General features: G+C 36.8%; 1 protein-coding gene across 2 annotated transcripts in view; it reads left to right on the forward strand.

Annotated features, from left to right (window-relative positions):
* Positions 1 to 18,714, forward strand: part of LOC117334987 (lachesin-like) — a 174,734-nt gene that overhangs the window by 127,385 nt on the left and 28,635 nt on the right. For both annotated transcript variants that reach the window (XM_033894870.1, XM_033894871.1), the window contains exon 2: positions 14,285 to 14,421. In XM_033894870.1, coding sequence (XP_033750761.1) covers positions 14,285 to 14,421 — 137 coding nt within the window. The remainder of the gene's footprint in view (positions 1 to 14,284; positions 14,422 to 18,714) is intronic.

Genomic DNA, 18,714 nt, shown 5'->3' on the forward strand with positions numbered 1-18,714 from the left:
ATTTACATATGTAGAATGACGATTCTATCAATACGGTGTATACAACTGGGTCCCAATCCCAAAAGCTCCATTTAAACAGAAAAGGTTTGCCTTCGCCTTTAACACATGATCAAAAGATTATTGGCACCGGCTCAGAGTTTTTCATGTTCTTTTTAAAAATCATTTTGTATCAAATTTTGCTGATCGTTTGCTCCATCTAAATGTTAAGTTGTTAGACCCATTTTGACTTTCTTCCGTCGTTTCTGGCTTTCTTAAGCGTTTGCACACAATATCACTGATATGTCCAAGCAATAAATTTGCAGTAAATTTCAGCTTTATTCATGCGGTGTATATTACGTAATACATATTGAAATGTATACAATCCAACGCTGATTTTTTCTGATGGCGAAACCCATTGTACTGCTGTGCATTTTAAGACTTCGTAGACGGCTATATTATCTCTAAGAAGTATTAGTGTGTGTCTCGCTTGACATATAACGTACACTTGATGATTGATGTAAGTGTACTGATGATACTGTGTAATAAGTTTCGCTTAGTCGTCATTAATGGAAAACATGAGTGACGCTTCCATCTAAGAAAATATAGTAACGTAACAGCTTTACCTTCTACAACCTGGTAAACCTACTCGCTCATTAAACGACCTCAAAAAGACACCTTACTGACATGGAGTCACTTTTGGCCTTTGAGGTTGACCGTCTTGCGTGCTCTACTGTATTCTCTTTCTAGACGTGAAATACCAATTTAAGAAAATAGTACTTGATGGTCCCGGCTTGACGCTCTGCCTCAACTGGAGACATAAATGGCCCAATCATTAATCAGTGTAATAAGCAATGTGTAATTACAATACGTCTGAGATATGACACCCCTGTTGAAAATTAGTCAAACTCATCATATATGCTCCTAGGTCCCCAAAATGTTCTTCTATCAACCTTCCAGGTCCGTGTTTCATAAATCAGTGTTAGCTATTCATGCACAGATTCCCCGATAGGGGAAAAAAAAACCCCAAAAAACCAAAAAAAAAACCAAAAAACAAAAAACCCCTCAATTGCGTTTATCAGTCCTTTGAAAATGGCGCCGACATGTGGAGTAACGTCACAAAGACATAACGCCATGGATTATGTTACCGATTCCCGCACTTTATGACACTATTAATTTTCGATGCTTTTAACTTTGTTTTTAAGTATATCAAATTAAATTAAAAGAAAATTGAATGCTGTCCCAATTAAAACATTTATTTCACTCGTATGACAGAATATTTTGATATCTTTCACTCCTGAAAATATCGATATTCTGTCATATAACGGGAAACCATTCAATATCCTCTATATAATTGTATTTCAAAACATTTTTTTTATCTCAGTTTTAACAAAACCCATTTTGTTAGATAATGAAAATGCTTTTCATACATAATATCCCTCATTGTGAAAATAGCATTTGTCACACTTACATTCATTCTATAATGTTATTTATATGTATTTCCATGAAACATCTCTATTTCGAAACTACGGAAATGAATGAAAAATAAACAATTGTTGCAATTTGTCGGTATGTTTACCCGGTGGTACAATGTTTTGTCGGTATGTTTACCCGGTGGTACAATGTTTTGTCGGTGTGTTTACCCGGTGGTACAATGTTATGTCGGTATGTTTACCCGGTGGTACAATGTTTTGTCGGTGTGTTTACCCGGTGGTACAATGTTATGTCGGTATGTTGACCCACTGGTATCATGTTTTGTCGGTATGTTTACCCGGTGGTACAATGTTTTGTCGGTATGTTGACACAGTGCTATAATGTTTTGTCGGTATGTTGACTCAGTGGTACAAAGTTTTGTCGGTATGTTGACACGGTGCTATAATGTTTTGTCGGTATGTTGACTCAGTGGTACAATGTTTTGTCGGTATGTTGGACTATATAGTACAATGTTTTGTCGGTATGTTGACCCAGTGATATAATGTTTTGTCGGTATGTTGACACAGTGATATAATGTTTTGTCGGTATGTTGACCCAGTGATATAATGTTTTGTCGGTATGTTGACTCAGTGGTACAAAGTTTTGTCGGTATGTTGACCCAGTGATATAATGTTTTGTCGGTATGTTGACACAGTGATATAATGTTTTGTCGGTATGTTGACACAGTGATATAATGTTTTGTCAGTATGTTGACACGGTGGTACAATGTTGTGTCGGTATGTTGGACTATATAGTACAATGTTTTGTCGGTATGTTGACACAGTGATATAATGTTTTGTCGGTATGTTGACACAGTGATATAATGTTTTGTCGGTATGTTGACACAGTGGTTGAGTTTAGCATGGTGCATTTCCTGCTTGATTTAATGACATCTCGAACTGCATCGGTTGAGCTAACGATGGTACTGGGTATTTAATAATTTTATTTCAGAGATTGAGAAATTAGTCCTCAAATCCCAATCTTTGATCAATTATTTCGACCAGTTATGTTACCGTGATTTACAAATGTGTAAGTGACGCCGTTCTAACCGTCATACGACATGTCTAATTCTACACAGCCCTGGTTATGTCCCAGAACACTACCATATTTCGTCTGGGCCGTCGTGCGTTCCGTTGCAGAAGGATTACCAGGCAATTTCGACAAATAATGTTTGGCAATTCAGAGTTTTATTGTATTTAGAGATTTTTAAGATAATTGGGAACGGTCACGACTGTAAGTTGATATTTATATTTGTATAGATGAACGCTCCATAAGCATTAGGTCTATTTTTATTACAACGAGACTGTATATTTTGACATGCTGCCAGATAGACACCGATTTTCTTCTCGTTTTTCGTCGGAATTTCATGTCTATTGACAGTGGATGTGCCTTAAATCAGAATCCTACATCTGTCTGATGACACATGCTCAGATTTGGAGAGCTGCAAGCATGTATAAGACTCGATTTCTGAATGAATTGATACAATAAAACCTTAGATGGAATGTCTCACAGTGGTCTGTGGTGATAGCTCGGTCATTACCTTTTTACAACTCCATTAATGGAAATCCATGCATTTTTCGATGTCAGATTTATGCAACATCGTTAAATAGTCACGGGAATGCATTTAATGTACATACATGAATCGATAGGTATATCTCCTTGGTGGATTGTTCTTGAACCATATGATAATACATGGTAATACTCTCCATTAGCAGACTTTGATCAAATCTAAATGTTACTTATTTTAGCGGGCCTTTTGCGGGATAACTGATTTTTGCTATCATGTAACCCATGTTTGCCTTGATAATATAAGTACACGTGTTAATAACACTTTAGTTTGGAGATTAGGTATTGGTTATGATTAATCACATTACAATTACGGAAAACGTAACTCTGTGGGGCATACCAATGAATTATATACTCAAGCTGTTTTATGATATAGAGTGCCTCATACATTTGTCTATGAATAATGTTACCGTATGTTACCATGGTACCATATTTACCATGGGAACTGTTTAATAGCCAGTATTTGTCTACATGATGGCGAAAACATTCAAAGTACCAACGAATTAAAGTATTTATTAAATTAATGGTTGGCAAACCTTCTCGGGAATGGAAATTTAATTGCGGTAAAAGAAGATACCGAGAGGGATTATATCGAGATTTTACTTATTATACCATAAGATATTTATTTGAAAGGCATCGTCCCGCGAACAACTCAGCCTTCTTACACTGAACGGCCTTGATTAGCTGCCATACACGCCAGACTAGAGAATTCCATCAATTTAAAGCGTCCCGCAACATGCATACCAAACTGACTTTTTAAAAGTAGACTAAATGTGGTGTCTGGTTAGAGCTCCGTTGTCAATTTATCATCAATTTGACAAGCATTCAATTTTTCAGGAATATTGGTTTCTTTGTAATAGTACGAGAGACTTCCATAAAGTACATTATATGTTGGTCACATTGATACAGCCGTCAAATCTCTGTTCCAGCAATCTCATTTTGTGCAATTTAGACAAGCTTATAGAAATTGATTAGGGCTATATTGAGGGAGGTAATCTGTTCTGTTTAAAACTTCGGGTTAAAATCTTGTTAAACAATTTTTGAGATGTTTTATGCTCTTTTCTAACATCCAGAATTTAACAAATCGAATTACTCGCTTATCCGTATAAATCATTTAATTACAGTATCCGGGGATTGTGAGCATCTCATTCATGGGTTAGACATGGCTATAGTTAGTATTGTACCTTTGTATAGAGAGTTTGATACAAAAATACACTGATAGGTTTCTGTGTGGAATAACTGCCCCTATGGCGATAAAAGTTACATTAAATGACAAAACAGGCTTGTAAATGGATTATTTAACGTAAGAAGGGAAGGAAATTGTTGGAAATTAATATGATTTTAATAAAATCCGATTTACGATCTCGGTTTTTTTTTTTTTTTTTTTTTTTTAATATTCTTGATTTTATTTTTAAATTCCGAAAATTTAACATCTACAAGCACCCAAATCGTTCCAAAGATAACTGCCAACACAAATAAACAATTTAAATTATCGAGATATATTTGTATATTTTAATTTGCTATAGTCAAATGAAAACATGCACTAGCCACTGTTAATAGTCATCGATAAAATCAAGTAGTCAAACAATCGTAAAAATATATACATATATACTAAAACAACTGACGAAGGAAGACAACTTTATGACTCGTGCCCTGACCGGGCCTCTTAAAAATAAAATAATAAAATAATTAATATCCCAGACATAGGGCCTCAGGGTTTGAGGCCCCTGAGGTTCCTCACAGTTCAAACAAAGATAAAATGCGTAACAAGAAAGACATATTTGAATATCACAGAATTTTTGCCAGGTAGTATAATCACAGATATTTAGCTTTCAACCTGAATGATGGCAGGTGACATATACCCGTACACTTTTGTATTACATACTCAAAAACTGACAGTAACACAATCAAAAATCGACAGAAACCATTTTATTATCGTTTACAAAATATTTCTTAAAAAGCTTCATGTTATACCGATTGCGATAATATGTGAAAATAAAAGTAATGATTTTTTTCACTGTAAATTTAAAAAAATCGCAACATTGGAACATTGCCTTCACTGAGCATCATCATATTCCTACGCTTATAAATGCAATACCTCGCCACACTAAGAATGAAATTAACAAAATAGCCATTCACATATTTCAATTTCTCACTAAAACCCAGAATAATAAGTCTTTCATAATTAAGTGAGCTAGCATTATCAGGACCTATTTTCGAAAACAGATTCTCCAATATTTCCACCATAAAACCTTTTAAAACTGATAGCTCTGGACAGTATATAAACAGATGAAATAAATCTTCTGACTGTTTCTGACAAACCGACAATCAGCCGCACCCACAGTTTATACCTCTGCGCCTCATCGGCGTTCTTAAAAACGACATTTCAATGACGCAGTGATGGTCGGCCCGATACCCTGACATGGTCATAGTGGAAGTCGTCTATACGGTGATATGACTACCTAGATCGCAGTGTATTGATATTATAAATATCCACCACAGTACAACTACGACAGGAGATTCAGGAAATTCTTGTTGATCAGAAGATAAAGATTTGAATACCCTGTCGTAGTTGTACTGTAATGAATATATTAAAGGATTGTACCTCATTTTAACTACGTACATGTATACGGTAGTATGCCCGCAGTTGGCAACGAACATTTCCTATGGTTAGCGCGTTAGAAAATATAATTCAGGGAATATTGCGACGTTGGTAACTACAGCAGCCGTGGTTGCTAAGATTATACAGTTCCAATGAATCTGCAAAAGAAACAGGTATTGCAAATGAAATTAAAAGACCTCTTATGTTTTTAAATAATGGATATATTCACAATCCACTATTAAGATCCCAGATTTTAACTATGGTTGTCAAGCACAGCGTGTGTGGACACAGATTTAGCAGTGACGTGGACAACTGTTCTATAAGAACTATGCTTCAGCGATTTGGTGTTAGCTTACTTCGTGGACAAGTTAAATATGCACCCATTTCCGCAATATTCAATTTAGTTTTTGGTAAAATACTCACTTGACGTTAGCTTTTTGTGCATAGATCATCGAGTAACAGGAGTAAACGCTAAAATTGCGTTGATCAGTCCTTTCAAAGTGGCGCCGTCTAGTTGACGTTCCGGTAACGTCACAAATAGACGACGTCATATTAATCCGCTGATCCATATCCACACCCTGACAGGATCATAGTGACAAGTCGTCTGTTTGAAAAAAACAACACAAATCAAATATTTACTTTCGGTTCACCAACTTATAGAGCATATGACACATTGTGCTAATGGTTAGATATTACATAGTATAGTTCGCCCAGAGTGACCTGTCGTGTTGATTTTTGATAAGCATATAGATTTTAGACGAGTCGATAATCATATATGAAAATACGTGCAATCCATACGTTTACATATGCAACAATTTTAGATGATATATGAGGCCGTTGACCAATCAGTCGTTTGGGTTATTTGGCATATCACACCAAAATATTGGTGACATTGTTATAGGTTCGAATACCGTAGAGTGGTTTTCCTGTTATTAGACATATTAGATAGTTTTTTGATTTGCGTGTTTTTTATGAGTCAATGCATATTTTGTTTGAATTTTTACATTTTACATTTTATTTTTTTCAGTTCTATATTTGATTAATGTCACACTTCTGACAACTTGACTATAGGGGAGTTCATTTGGCAGCCAGACTACTTAAAGGACACATCGTTTTGATTCGTGCCCTCACCGGGCCTCGAACTCACGATCTACGGCACCCGATCGCCTAGTCAGAAATGCCTGCAGCTTATACCTTTATTCCACATCCACGTTCTTAAAAAAGAACGTTTCAATTGTTCAGTGGTACATATGTATACATATAAAATCGGTGTGGCAGTATACTTGTATTTCGTAAGTAAACCACTGCTACAATTTACAGTGATTCGGTTAGTGTAGGAAAACAGCAAGAGGCGTAATGGTTGTTACTATAATCATTCCAATAAAACAACAATAAAGCTCGTCAACTTGACCTGACCGAAAAAAATATGGATATGCTCCTTGGAAATCACTGTCACCTTATACTGACATTCCTGTCAGTATAAGGTGACAGTGATTTCCAAGGACATTTGATGTGAAGCTTAATTCAAAAATTCCAAATAGATGGTCTGAAAATAATCAAAATCCGTCTGATACGCGTAGCAAATTACGTAGAGTTTCTCGATGTAAACCGTTTAAATCCCGCCTAACCACTTCAATATGATACATCAATGTGTAATCATAACTTTTATTCCTAACCATCAAAATAGTCAAACAAAAAATGTTATGACTAAAACATTAAGCGACAAGACGACACTTTTCATGAATAAATAACAGTAAAATTAGTCTTCCAGCAATGTTATGTGTATTTTTTTAACGATGACACAATATTTATGATTGTATGTAAGAGATATAATTTCTGCTGTTCTTGGAATTGAACTTGTTCAGTGTTTTGATAAGCGTGTAAATATTTGCATCAGGTTAAGACAAGTTAAAATGTTAATATAAGCCTTGAACCGTAACCAGATGGTAGTACACTATACTGTCGATATGAAGACAAACCTGGTGACCGATAAACAATTATGTCGTCCATTAGGACAATGCGACATAAAGAACATATTGGAATGTCATCTGTTGGAACAGTTATAAGTAAGCCTTCTGCATAATTTTAATCTGGGGGACAGGCTCATCTATTGTTGGTCTGATGTTTTGAAGAAAAAAAAAAACCAAAAACAAAAACCAAAAAAAACAAAAAACAACAAATAGAAAAAAAAAACAAAAACAAAAACAAAAATGAAAATGATGGCGGCCAACTACGGGACACTTCTGTTGGCACGGGTGGGTGTGGAGTGTCAAAGTTTCAGGGTAACAGGAAATAGGATACTCGGAAGAGAAAACAACAGTTGGGATGTCCCACGATTGTCCCTAAGTCACTGCCGCCAAGAGACATGGCAGCACATCGATCACATATGGACCCTTTACTTCCCATCTATTCATTCAGAGTCTGAAATTAACCTTTCTTAACGGATGAGACGCAAACCAGTGCAAACGGTTTGACTTAAGTTAGAGCTGGATTGGATTACTTTTAGTCTGGTCCCTCAAACTGGACGTATCTGACATGCTTGTATCTACCATGATCCCTTAGAGCTACGGCCAGCAAAGCTCCAGATTACAATGGAACGAACAAGTCTCAGGTCCTTTTATTACAGTTGCATCCGTATAATTGCCCCCTAGGACTAAGTGACGTAGTGATTGGTGTTCTCCGAAATTGTCATTGACGCAATAATTCATCAAGGACAATTACGAGCACGTGTCATGGCTACGGATGTCTGTAGCAGGTGAAACATATACTAACGCATCTACACCGTCATATATCAACTGTTAATAAGGTTTAACTGTGTCAAATAATGATGATGAATATATTGGGACATGTATGGGTGACTAGTCAATACAACCAGGTACGCAAAAGTGAGACAGTCTCCCATTGAAACAAAGCAGACTAACAGTACAGTAAAAACCTCGGAGGTTTGGGTTCATATGGAAATTAATTACCGTCCTATTCTGTGTTGGAATAAAGGTTATGTTTAAATGTTTGTATCACCTGGGGCGAATCGTCTATCTCCATTAAATAGCCCAGTGGTAGTATGTCCACATATCCAGGCTGATGCCATCTCTAAACCAATTCGGCCTTCCTGTTGTAGAAATGACAGAGGCCAAGACGCCCTCCATGTTAAGCGAGCATAGCGATGACCCGTAGTCACCTTAGTGATGGCATGGTTTCAGTCAATCACGCGCCACAACACGATAGCTTAGTGGATACACATCAATCTATGGATAAATATCTTTATTTCCAGGATTAATATTTATATAATAAATTATAGATAATTATATATTATCAAAAGTTAATGGTCTGAAGATTTTACAATGCATTTCTATACCACGCACCTCTTTGGTACAGTATTATTAAGCTGTGCACATCATGATTAAATTTCATCAAAGGATTATACAAACATTTAATATCAGATTGTTAGTGATGGCCGTTCGTTCCGTGATTTTGTCGGACAAGTTTCCGTCCCTCACAAAGTTCTGTATGGACATGCTGACGAGTTTCTGTCAGAAATATGGGCAGACGGGCTAATTTTATTTAAACACGTATTCAGATAAATAGTCTGTCAGACTGTCTTTTGTCAAATGTCCTTACAATCGGTCAAGTTTCATTTGACACAGACACAGAATTTTGAACAACATACCAATCTAGTGTTCAATGCTCAAAACGCTATAAGATGTAGAGGTATTGCGCAAATATGATAAAAACACAAAAATCGATTGTTTCTATATGATCACCACAATGATCATAATTTTGTCCATAGCGACCTACGGCTACCATCTGTACCTATAATTATCATCAATTTGGCAGTAGTTATTGAAGCATACTTTGACCGACACGTTCATCGGACCACCGGAAGCACAAGATATGTCTAACAATGTTTACACTGCTCTCTCAAGAACAGATCGGCATGTCAGCTGTTTTACCGTTGGATTACAGACATGTGTGCCAAGTTCGCACTGTTTGTTTATCGGTGTACGATCGGCATTTAGGATGAAAGAGCTCAGCTGACAATACGCAGTGCCATGTTGAAATGTTTGTTGTCGGTATCACCGATTCCTAAGATTATATAACAATATGGGACTCTCTAATCATCAGTTATCTGTTAACGACATACTCGTGCTTACCATCTATTTCATGCCTGATGCCTGCGATTTGTTTGTAAATATACAAAACATTTCATGGCATGTTCATAATAGCGAAATTGATATTTACAGTTTCATGTTAAATCGATCCGGGGTTTCATTATTCCTAATATTTTATTGACATCCCAATTATTCTCACACTTTTGTGTACAATCTAGCTTACGTATACTGACCAGAATAGGTAAATAGGAGCTATGACTGGTCATACCTATATCATACTTTACCTAGCGATAAACATATGCATTACCCTTTTTTATATATAATACTAACAAACAAAAAGAAAATGTATTTATTACATTTTTACCAGTGAAATATCAAAAAATTTTCATTCTATAAAAGTGATATTTTTCACTAATGAAAAATATCACTTTTGCTGATTTGACCAATCAAATTAATGATTACAAAATACCAAAATAATTGACCAATCAGAAAGCCCGACATATATGTCAGCACCTGGACAGGGGGAACTACTGTTTTTGTTTACAAATTATCGCTGTAGGCCTAGTTAGCATACGGGGTAGGTTTTTTGTTGATAAAAAATGTAATAAATAGAATATCTAACAGTGTCTTCAGTTATACCAAATATATTTCACTCGTGCTGCGCACTCGTGAAAAATGTCAAAATATTAGCCCCATTCGTGAAATATATTTGGTATTACTGAAGACACTGTTAGATATCCTCTATATATTCGAAACCTGAATGCATTTATACCTTTATTCTAACAGTTGCCTCAACTCGGTTTAGAACCAAGTAGACGTGTACAGATTTACCCGAGCAACTGATTTCGCCCCGAGATATTCATCCTGTATAATTCAATATCGGAGACGCTACATGTCCTTTCTAAAATAATTGTACAAAATGAAATGCAATTAACAAAGATATATTAAGACCAGCTACAAACCTTTAAACATTACACTGTACACAACATGTACGTTAAGCAGTTGCTTTGCAAAACGTTGAGTCATTCTGATACACCACTCTTTTACATCAAGGACTTGCGTGAGGCAGTACAATCTATTTATTCCTCCGAACAATTTAGCTTAATTGGTACTTCGCAATTATTCTAAAACACAATTATGTAACTATGTATCCATGTAGTGTTCAGATTAATTCTAATGCCATTTCCTGTGTTGATATAAGCGATGTTCCTGCTTTTCGTTTGTTTTTGTTTTCCTTTTTTTTCTTTCTGCATTTTTTATTTTTTTTTTGGCATTTTTCAATTTTACGCAAAATAAAATAATAATAATAAAATAAAGAGAAAGAAAGAAAACGCGGCCTTCACACAAACGTATGCATTTCGATAAGCATATAAAATGGCTCTATGGCATTCATGATAAACTCGAAACTTTTTGTTGAAATGCACTAGGCGATTTTACAGTATACACCTATAACGAAGATGTACGTTTGATACACGACGCAGCTTTTTTGATCACGTGATTTTGCGATATGTTTACATATTGATTATACATGATACCGATTATGAATATGTAAATAGGCCAATCCCATGTTTGTTGTGATCAGTTGGTTACAATATAACGCTGCATGTGCATCTTTCAAAAATCTCTGGTTCCCTTGGGATAACTTCACGTGTGAAACATGTCCATTTTCCTTCACATTATGCATATACTTACGTCAGTGTGTCAGGTTTATATAAAAATATTGGTTGTGATATTCACATTAACTATATTATTATTTTTAAATCTCATGATGGTTTCCCTGGGCGGTAACGATGTTGAGATTATAATTATGAAATCTTAGTAAAAATTACAGTAAAACCACAATTGTCTTTTATTGTAAAAAAATGTGTAAAAATAGATGAGAAAACTTAAGAGCCAGTAGACTCGCATCACTTAATTGTGCTTAATTGGTGATCCTTTACAAGCCATGGCCTCATTGAAATGATGAGAACAAGAAATTCATACAGTCTGAAAAGTCACTTAAATCATTATAACTGCCATTCTCATCAACATTGGATATTAACTACCAAGTAATGTAATTGCATCACATCTTATTAAAAATAGTAATGCGATAACGATTTTAGCTATATTTATCCTTAGGGTAGAGTAAGATAGGCAGTGATGTTAAAAGAACACTGTCTTCGTCCTACAAATCGCATATTTTACTCATACATGCACAACTTTGTATGCACCAAAGAGCCTCTGGCATCCCAGTAGATTCTAACAACGTTGTACTGTTATATTTGTGTTTCCTGTCCCGCTTATTATCTAATCTTGTGGAATACGGTTACGGAAATATATGTTGCGATGCTAATGTGATGTTATACACTTCAGCCGCAGCTGTCAGTCTATTAAAAAGTGTATGCCCTGTTACCACTTTTACCCTCTTCTCCCAGTTCAGCGTCCTCGTTTACAGAATATTGTTTATTGCGCATATATATATATGCCTTATTAACAAAACAGAAAAATGTATCAGTAATGACACAGACGTCTACATATGGTAAGTATCATCGTCATATGATCCCGGCTGTCGGTGTCTCCGTAGAGATCATCGTCATATGACCCCGGCTGTCCGTGTCTCCGTAGAGATCATCGTCATATGACCCTGGCTGTCGGTGTGTCCGTAGAGATCATCGTCAAATGACCCCGGCTGTCCGTGTCTCCGTAGAGATCAACGTCATATGACCCCGGCTGTCGGTGTGTCCGTAGAGATAATCGTCATATGACCCCGGCTGTCCGTGTCTCCGTAGATATCATCGTCATATGACCCCAGCTGTCGGTGTCTCCGTAGAGATCATCGTCATAAGACCCCGGCTGTCGTTGTCTCCGTAAAGATCATCGTCATATGACCCCGGCTGTCGGTGTGTCCGTAGAGATAATCGTCATCTGAACCAGGCTGTCCGTGTCTCCGTAAAGATCATCGTCATAAGACCCCGGCTGTCGTTGTCTCCGTAAAGATCATCGTCATATGACCCCGGCTGTCGTTGTCTCCGTAGAGATCATATTCATATGACCCCGGCTGTCCGTGTCTCCGTAGAGATCATCGTCATATGACTTCGGCTGTTGGTGGTTCAATGGGTGGCGTTCTCACATATATGATCATGCTGTTGATGTCCCTAGACGCCGTCCCCATGTGACCGTTATGCCGGATTCTCTCTAGACGTTATCCCAGTATGGCACAGACTGTTAGATCCTTCATAGATGATGTCCTCCTCTAACTTCAGCTCTCTCTCCCTAAATGTCGTCCAAATATAATGATGACTATTTTTGTCTCGTTAGATGCCGCTCTTCTATGTCCGAAACTGTGGGGGTCTCCCTAGATGCCGTCCTCCTGACTTCCTGGTCTTCCTGAAAGCTGTTATCGTATGACACCTACTGTTGGTGTCTACCTAGACGCCGTTCTCGTATGACCGTTGTTGTTGTCGTCTTCCTAGACGCCGTTTTTGAATGACCCCTACTGTTTGTGTCTACCTGGACGCCGTTCTGGTATGACACCTACTGATTGTGTCTACCTGGACGCCGTTCTCGTATGACACCTACTGTTTGTGTCTACCTAGACGTCGTCCTCGTATGACCCCTACTGTTTGTGTTTACCTAGACGTCGTCCTCGTATAACCCCTACTGTTTGTGTTTACCTAGACGTCGTCCTCGTATGACACCTACTGTTTGTGTCTACCTAGACGTCGTCCTCGTATGACACCTACTGTTTGTGTTTACCTGGACGTCGTCCTCGCATGACCGTTGTTGTCTCCCTGGATGCCGTTCTTCTATGACCTCTGTTGTTGATTCCGATTCCTACCTGGACGCTGTTCTCGTATGACCCTTATTGATTATTTTCACCTGGACGCTGTTCTCGTATGGACCATAGTGTTGGTGTTTACCTGGACGCCGTTCTCGTATGACCCCTATTGATTATTTTCACCTGGACGCTGTTCTCGTATGAACCATACTGTTGGTGTCTACCTGGACGCTGTTCTCGTATGGCTACTGCTAGCTGTGATGTATACCTGGGACGCCGTCCTTGTATAAACCATGTTGTCTGTTGGTTTCTCTCTAGACGTCGCCTTATATCATCCTATTGTTGTTTCATTCATGATATAATATTTTTTTTTTTTTACAATGTATCTACATTATTTGCACCCGTTTTTGAATGATAAATTCGTTTAATACGCTGAGCTACGATAAATATATTTCGACGAGGTAGCAGTTCTACAGTGCTATTTGCATAGAACATATACAAAGGCAACGTTGATGACCGTGTTTTTTTTTTAAGAAGGTGGATGATCTCCAAGAAAGTTGGCTGTTGAAGTCAATTGAACATTTTGTATTCGAGCCGGATATGGATAGATTGATAACCCCTTAGTTACGCTTTAGTAAAGTTGAAATATTTGCAACCTATAAGTAGTAATTTACTTTCCATCAGAGGAAAATCCGGCAGCATCATTCCTGGACTTTATGTCTCTTGTCTGCATTGTGCTATTTAAATCATTTTTACTTTTCTATGTTCAATATATTATAGATAATTTTGTTTTATCTACAGGTATACCATTGATGACGGCGATTGATTTCCAGTCAACTCTAGATCCCAAATTTAACCCAACGCCTACTAATGTCACCTTCATGAGGGGAGATCTGGCCATTCTGTCCTGTTCCGTTGAAAACCTGGGCACTAAATTTGTAAGTACTGTGACTACTTCGGAATTTAATGGAACATATTATACGACTTCACACCAAGCTACATTATTGATCAATAGAATATTCCATGTTCCATACACCGAGACATCTCAAACCGAGTGTAAGAGTTTGGTTGTTCAGCACTCGACAAGCCCCGAGTTGAGATGTCCCTCTCCAGGGAATCGACCTTTTCATTATTTGTTCTCTAATACTCATCAATAAACATTATTCTAATCAAAATAAACACTTGTAAATGTTCAGAAAAACAAAAAGGTTTACGACAGAAATTCACATCAATTCTATATCACAACAGTAGCAATGCAATGACGTCATGTCCAAAATTCATCATTATGACTCCATAGCACATGTGTTTACATGTCCTAGTAAAGAGTAAAGGAATATCTCACCTCTTATGTGGATACATGGAATATCAACCCGAGGGGGAATATTTTTAGTTTTGGAAGCTGAAGAATGTTACTCCGATTGGCGAGAACCCCGTGTCTTTCCCCAAAGGGATGCATGCTTTTTTTGTTTTTGTTTTTGTTTTTCGTACTCTGTTTACTCATGTATGCAACGAATACTGACGTTACACCGATGCAAGATAATGTTGACGTGATTTCCCGTGATTGAATTCTTGTTGTTACATCATTGTTTTGTTGCCGTGACGTCATACTATTTTGGAGAACGTGTAAAGAGCACGTACTGATTTTACAAGCCTAGCGTTATATAAGAAAAAAATACACCCGTAAGATTGTTGATATCCTTGTACAGGGTAAGAGTAAAAATGTCTTTTTCCAGCAACCATGAAAAAAAAAAAACTGTTGGAGAAATGGACATTATCCGTATCGCTGTAAACGAGATGTACTTTTCGAGAATTATACTGAACTGATGCCAGTATTTAACCCAGTAAATTGGAACACCATGATGCATTCCTCGAGTTTGTTTGTTAGTCAAATAATGATAAAGCACAGAAGTCATGCTAGTACCAGCCAGAACTGCCGATATGGTGGCAAATTATGTAACAGTTTAACAAAGCTATCTTCAATGTCCGCACGGTGACTAGTTGATTAACAGAGAATAAAGTGTCTGATAATTTCTTGTATCACGATCTCCGGTTAAAACCTTGCTATGCAGTTGTTGAATTATCAACTTTGATGCTGAGAGTTAACGTGAAGTTTCCTAAGGGTAAATTAGTTTTGCACAGAAGTGAATTGAAATTAAATTTTTTGAAAGCAAAATATTTTTGCAATTTTTAGCTGTCATAGCCTGGCTGTTGAAGTAAACGCCTTGTTATAAATTCCAAAACTAATACTCGACGCTTTTTTGAAAAGGTAATAATTGACAAGAAGCTTTATCTAAGGGGCCGAACACCTGTAGAAAATTCAACAGTTTTTACCTTTAAATATTGTTTCCCTGATATCCACTGAGCTGTCCGTCCCGAAACAAAGTATACGTAACCTGATGGTTACAGATACTATGTGTTGGAGTCAACAAATTCATTCTGATTTCCCTTGTGAAATGAAAGTGTTCGTGGAAGGGTTAATTATTTTCGTGCCGGCAGAATTTAGGTGTATATTTACAAAGTGTTCCTGTGAGAGAAGTCTGCCGGTCATTTATACAGATCTGGAGTAGAAGAATGTTAACTCCAATAGGGATAATACATATTTTTTTTTTATTATTTTTGTCTTATTTCAATCATATTTCTGTATACTACGTATGATGCGAGTTTTTGGACAATTAGTATGCAATATTGAAAACAAATATTTTATTAAACAAACAATTAACGACAGGAACCGATATATCTATATAAGTATTGGTCTGACAGATGTATTATTATTATTATGGCAATGATTAAATATTACAATAACAGTTTTTGTTTATACCTTGTACTTTGTTAATCATATTTGCTTTTAATTTTGTTTTTGGATTATTGAATCATAACAATTTCTTCAATAGGGTTAATAAGATGGTCATTTCTAACAATAAAACAATATATCAATAGGACAAGATATTTACAATCAAAACTGTATCGGTGTATGCTTGTTTTTTTTTGTTTTTGTTTTTGTTTTGCTTTGTTTAGAATATTTGTATGCATATTACCTTGGTATATATTCTACTGTTAGTAATGACACATGACCAAAATGACAATAGATAATGGACATATACACTTGATCTGCCAATAGGTCAGTCACTGAAATGTACATGTACATTGATACTGATAATATTATAACGCCTTGATGTGACACATTCTTTTATCTTCCATGAATGTTACTGATGATGATCATTATACATTAGTATACATATGTACAAAACACTCAGTAACATTGGAGATTAAAGACAGTCACTTTTAAGGTAAAATAAAAATATATATACTCATTACAAGACAAACCATGCTGTGTTGGGATTGACAGTGGAGTAAATTGGAACTCATGGAAGCGATATCCGATACGTCTGACAGAGGATCGGGGAGTAATTTGCTTTTCGGTCCTACTTTGGCTGATACAGGAAAACACCGACCATGATTTAACAAATACATTTTGCTTTGTCGCACTTACTACTTGGAAGATGTTGAATAGTTAACAATACTTATAAACCTGATCTCTAAATGTGCTGACCGTATCTCTGAGCAGTGTTAAAGGCACAAGTGACAGACAGCGAGGCATGCTTGCAATGTTTCATGGTCAACATGATGAGAGGAGCAAGTGTTTACACACCAGCAGTGAATTTATTAGTTCCCCATCGAAAACCAGTTGGTATATGTGTGTGAGTGTTCGTGTGCTTGAGTGTCTGTGTGTTTAATACTTGGGCTATTTTTTCACCTAAGTCAGGTGGTGTCTTATGTGTCAAAATCTTTTCAACATGACCTTCATTTCGACATTTGACCTACAGTAAAGAAGACATTATCAGGTTTCTAACGTCCGCACTACTTGGCACTGGTACTTCAATCTTGGGATTTTTAGTCACTTTATATATGTTGAAACAACTGATTAGCTCTTGAAAACAAATCGTTACAGTGTGTTATTGTTTTTGTTTACACACCGCGTTCTATAACCAATTTCATTTGTGACCTCTAACATTTCTGACTGGCTAACTTCCGGCCTTTCACCACGGACTACTTTTACTTCTCTCACTTCAATTCAACAGATCAACATGGACACGTTTTGTGGACTGCCATAGGGGGGGGGGGGGGGGGGGGATGAAAATTCTACGAATAAGCTTGGTTTTTTATTCACATATATCGCATATAACCCTTGTTGCAGGTGTTCCCCTAACATACTCCCTTGAAGTTTGGATGTTACCGCATAATTATACCTTTTATGACGCTTGTTTTTGATGTCGCCGTGAAAACCGTCCTCCTACATTTGTATTACCCTTGCTGTTGGGGGACGTTGAACCCCCAGCCTTTCAATAAATGCGGAACAGTTCAACTACACCGACCCCTGATCAATTAAAGTTTATTTCCTTACAACATGCCTCCATAAAGTAGTTGATCAATAATTAAGTTCAATCAAAGAATTGGGAGTCACAAGCGGAAATGAAAGCAAGAAGGTAAATATTAAGTGGGCGAATTTTTGTATTCTAAATATATTCCCGAGTATGTTCATCCTTTTTTACTTAATATTTTCTCAATATAAATCTCCATGATGTCAGCACTACCTCTCGTTTTGCCGTTTGATTTGAGTCTCAATCGCGTGGTCACGCCAAGGTTTTCTGTTGAGGCTTTATGTTGTACTGACTTGGAAATGTGGAAATGAATGGAACGATCAAATGGCAAGAGGTATAGATCCTTTGACTTTTGCATCGAAACAATTAAACAAAGTGTAAAATCAAATATTTTATATAGTTACAAGCGCAGTCCCGTTTGGAACAAAATCTCTTTATACTTTTCGCCCTGTGTTCACGTGACACTATCTTGTAACGGAGGCATGGAAGTTGACAAATATGCTGTTTGTTAATTACGATGAAAAAAAAAGAAAATTACATTAGGCAGGCTATTTCTGTTTCTAAATTACGGGTGAGTTTCGTTTAGTTCATGAGTCCATCACGTGAGGCGGTGTTCAGTAACTGGCAGACCTAAATGCGTGATGCAAAGCAACTAGCGAGATCAATGGATTTACCATGTACTTCAAGTTGTACGAAATAGATTACAATACTTTCAAAAATACACCATCGCCCTTACTCCTTAGATCACAGGTCTTTTTCTAAAGGGTCACCATAAACACAATTCTCGGTCAAAGAATACCGATCTGCTGTTCTTTTTGAACAATTTTAGCGACTCTGGTTTAATCTATTCTT

Source organism: Pecten maximus, chromosome 9 (genome assembly GCF_902652985.1).
Source record: "Pecten maximus chromosome 9, xPecMax1.1, whole genome shotgun sequence".
NCBI lineage: Eukaryota > Metazoa > Mollusca > Bivalvia > Pectinida > Pectinidae > Pecten > Pecten maximus.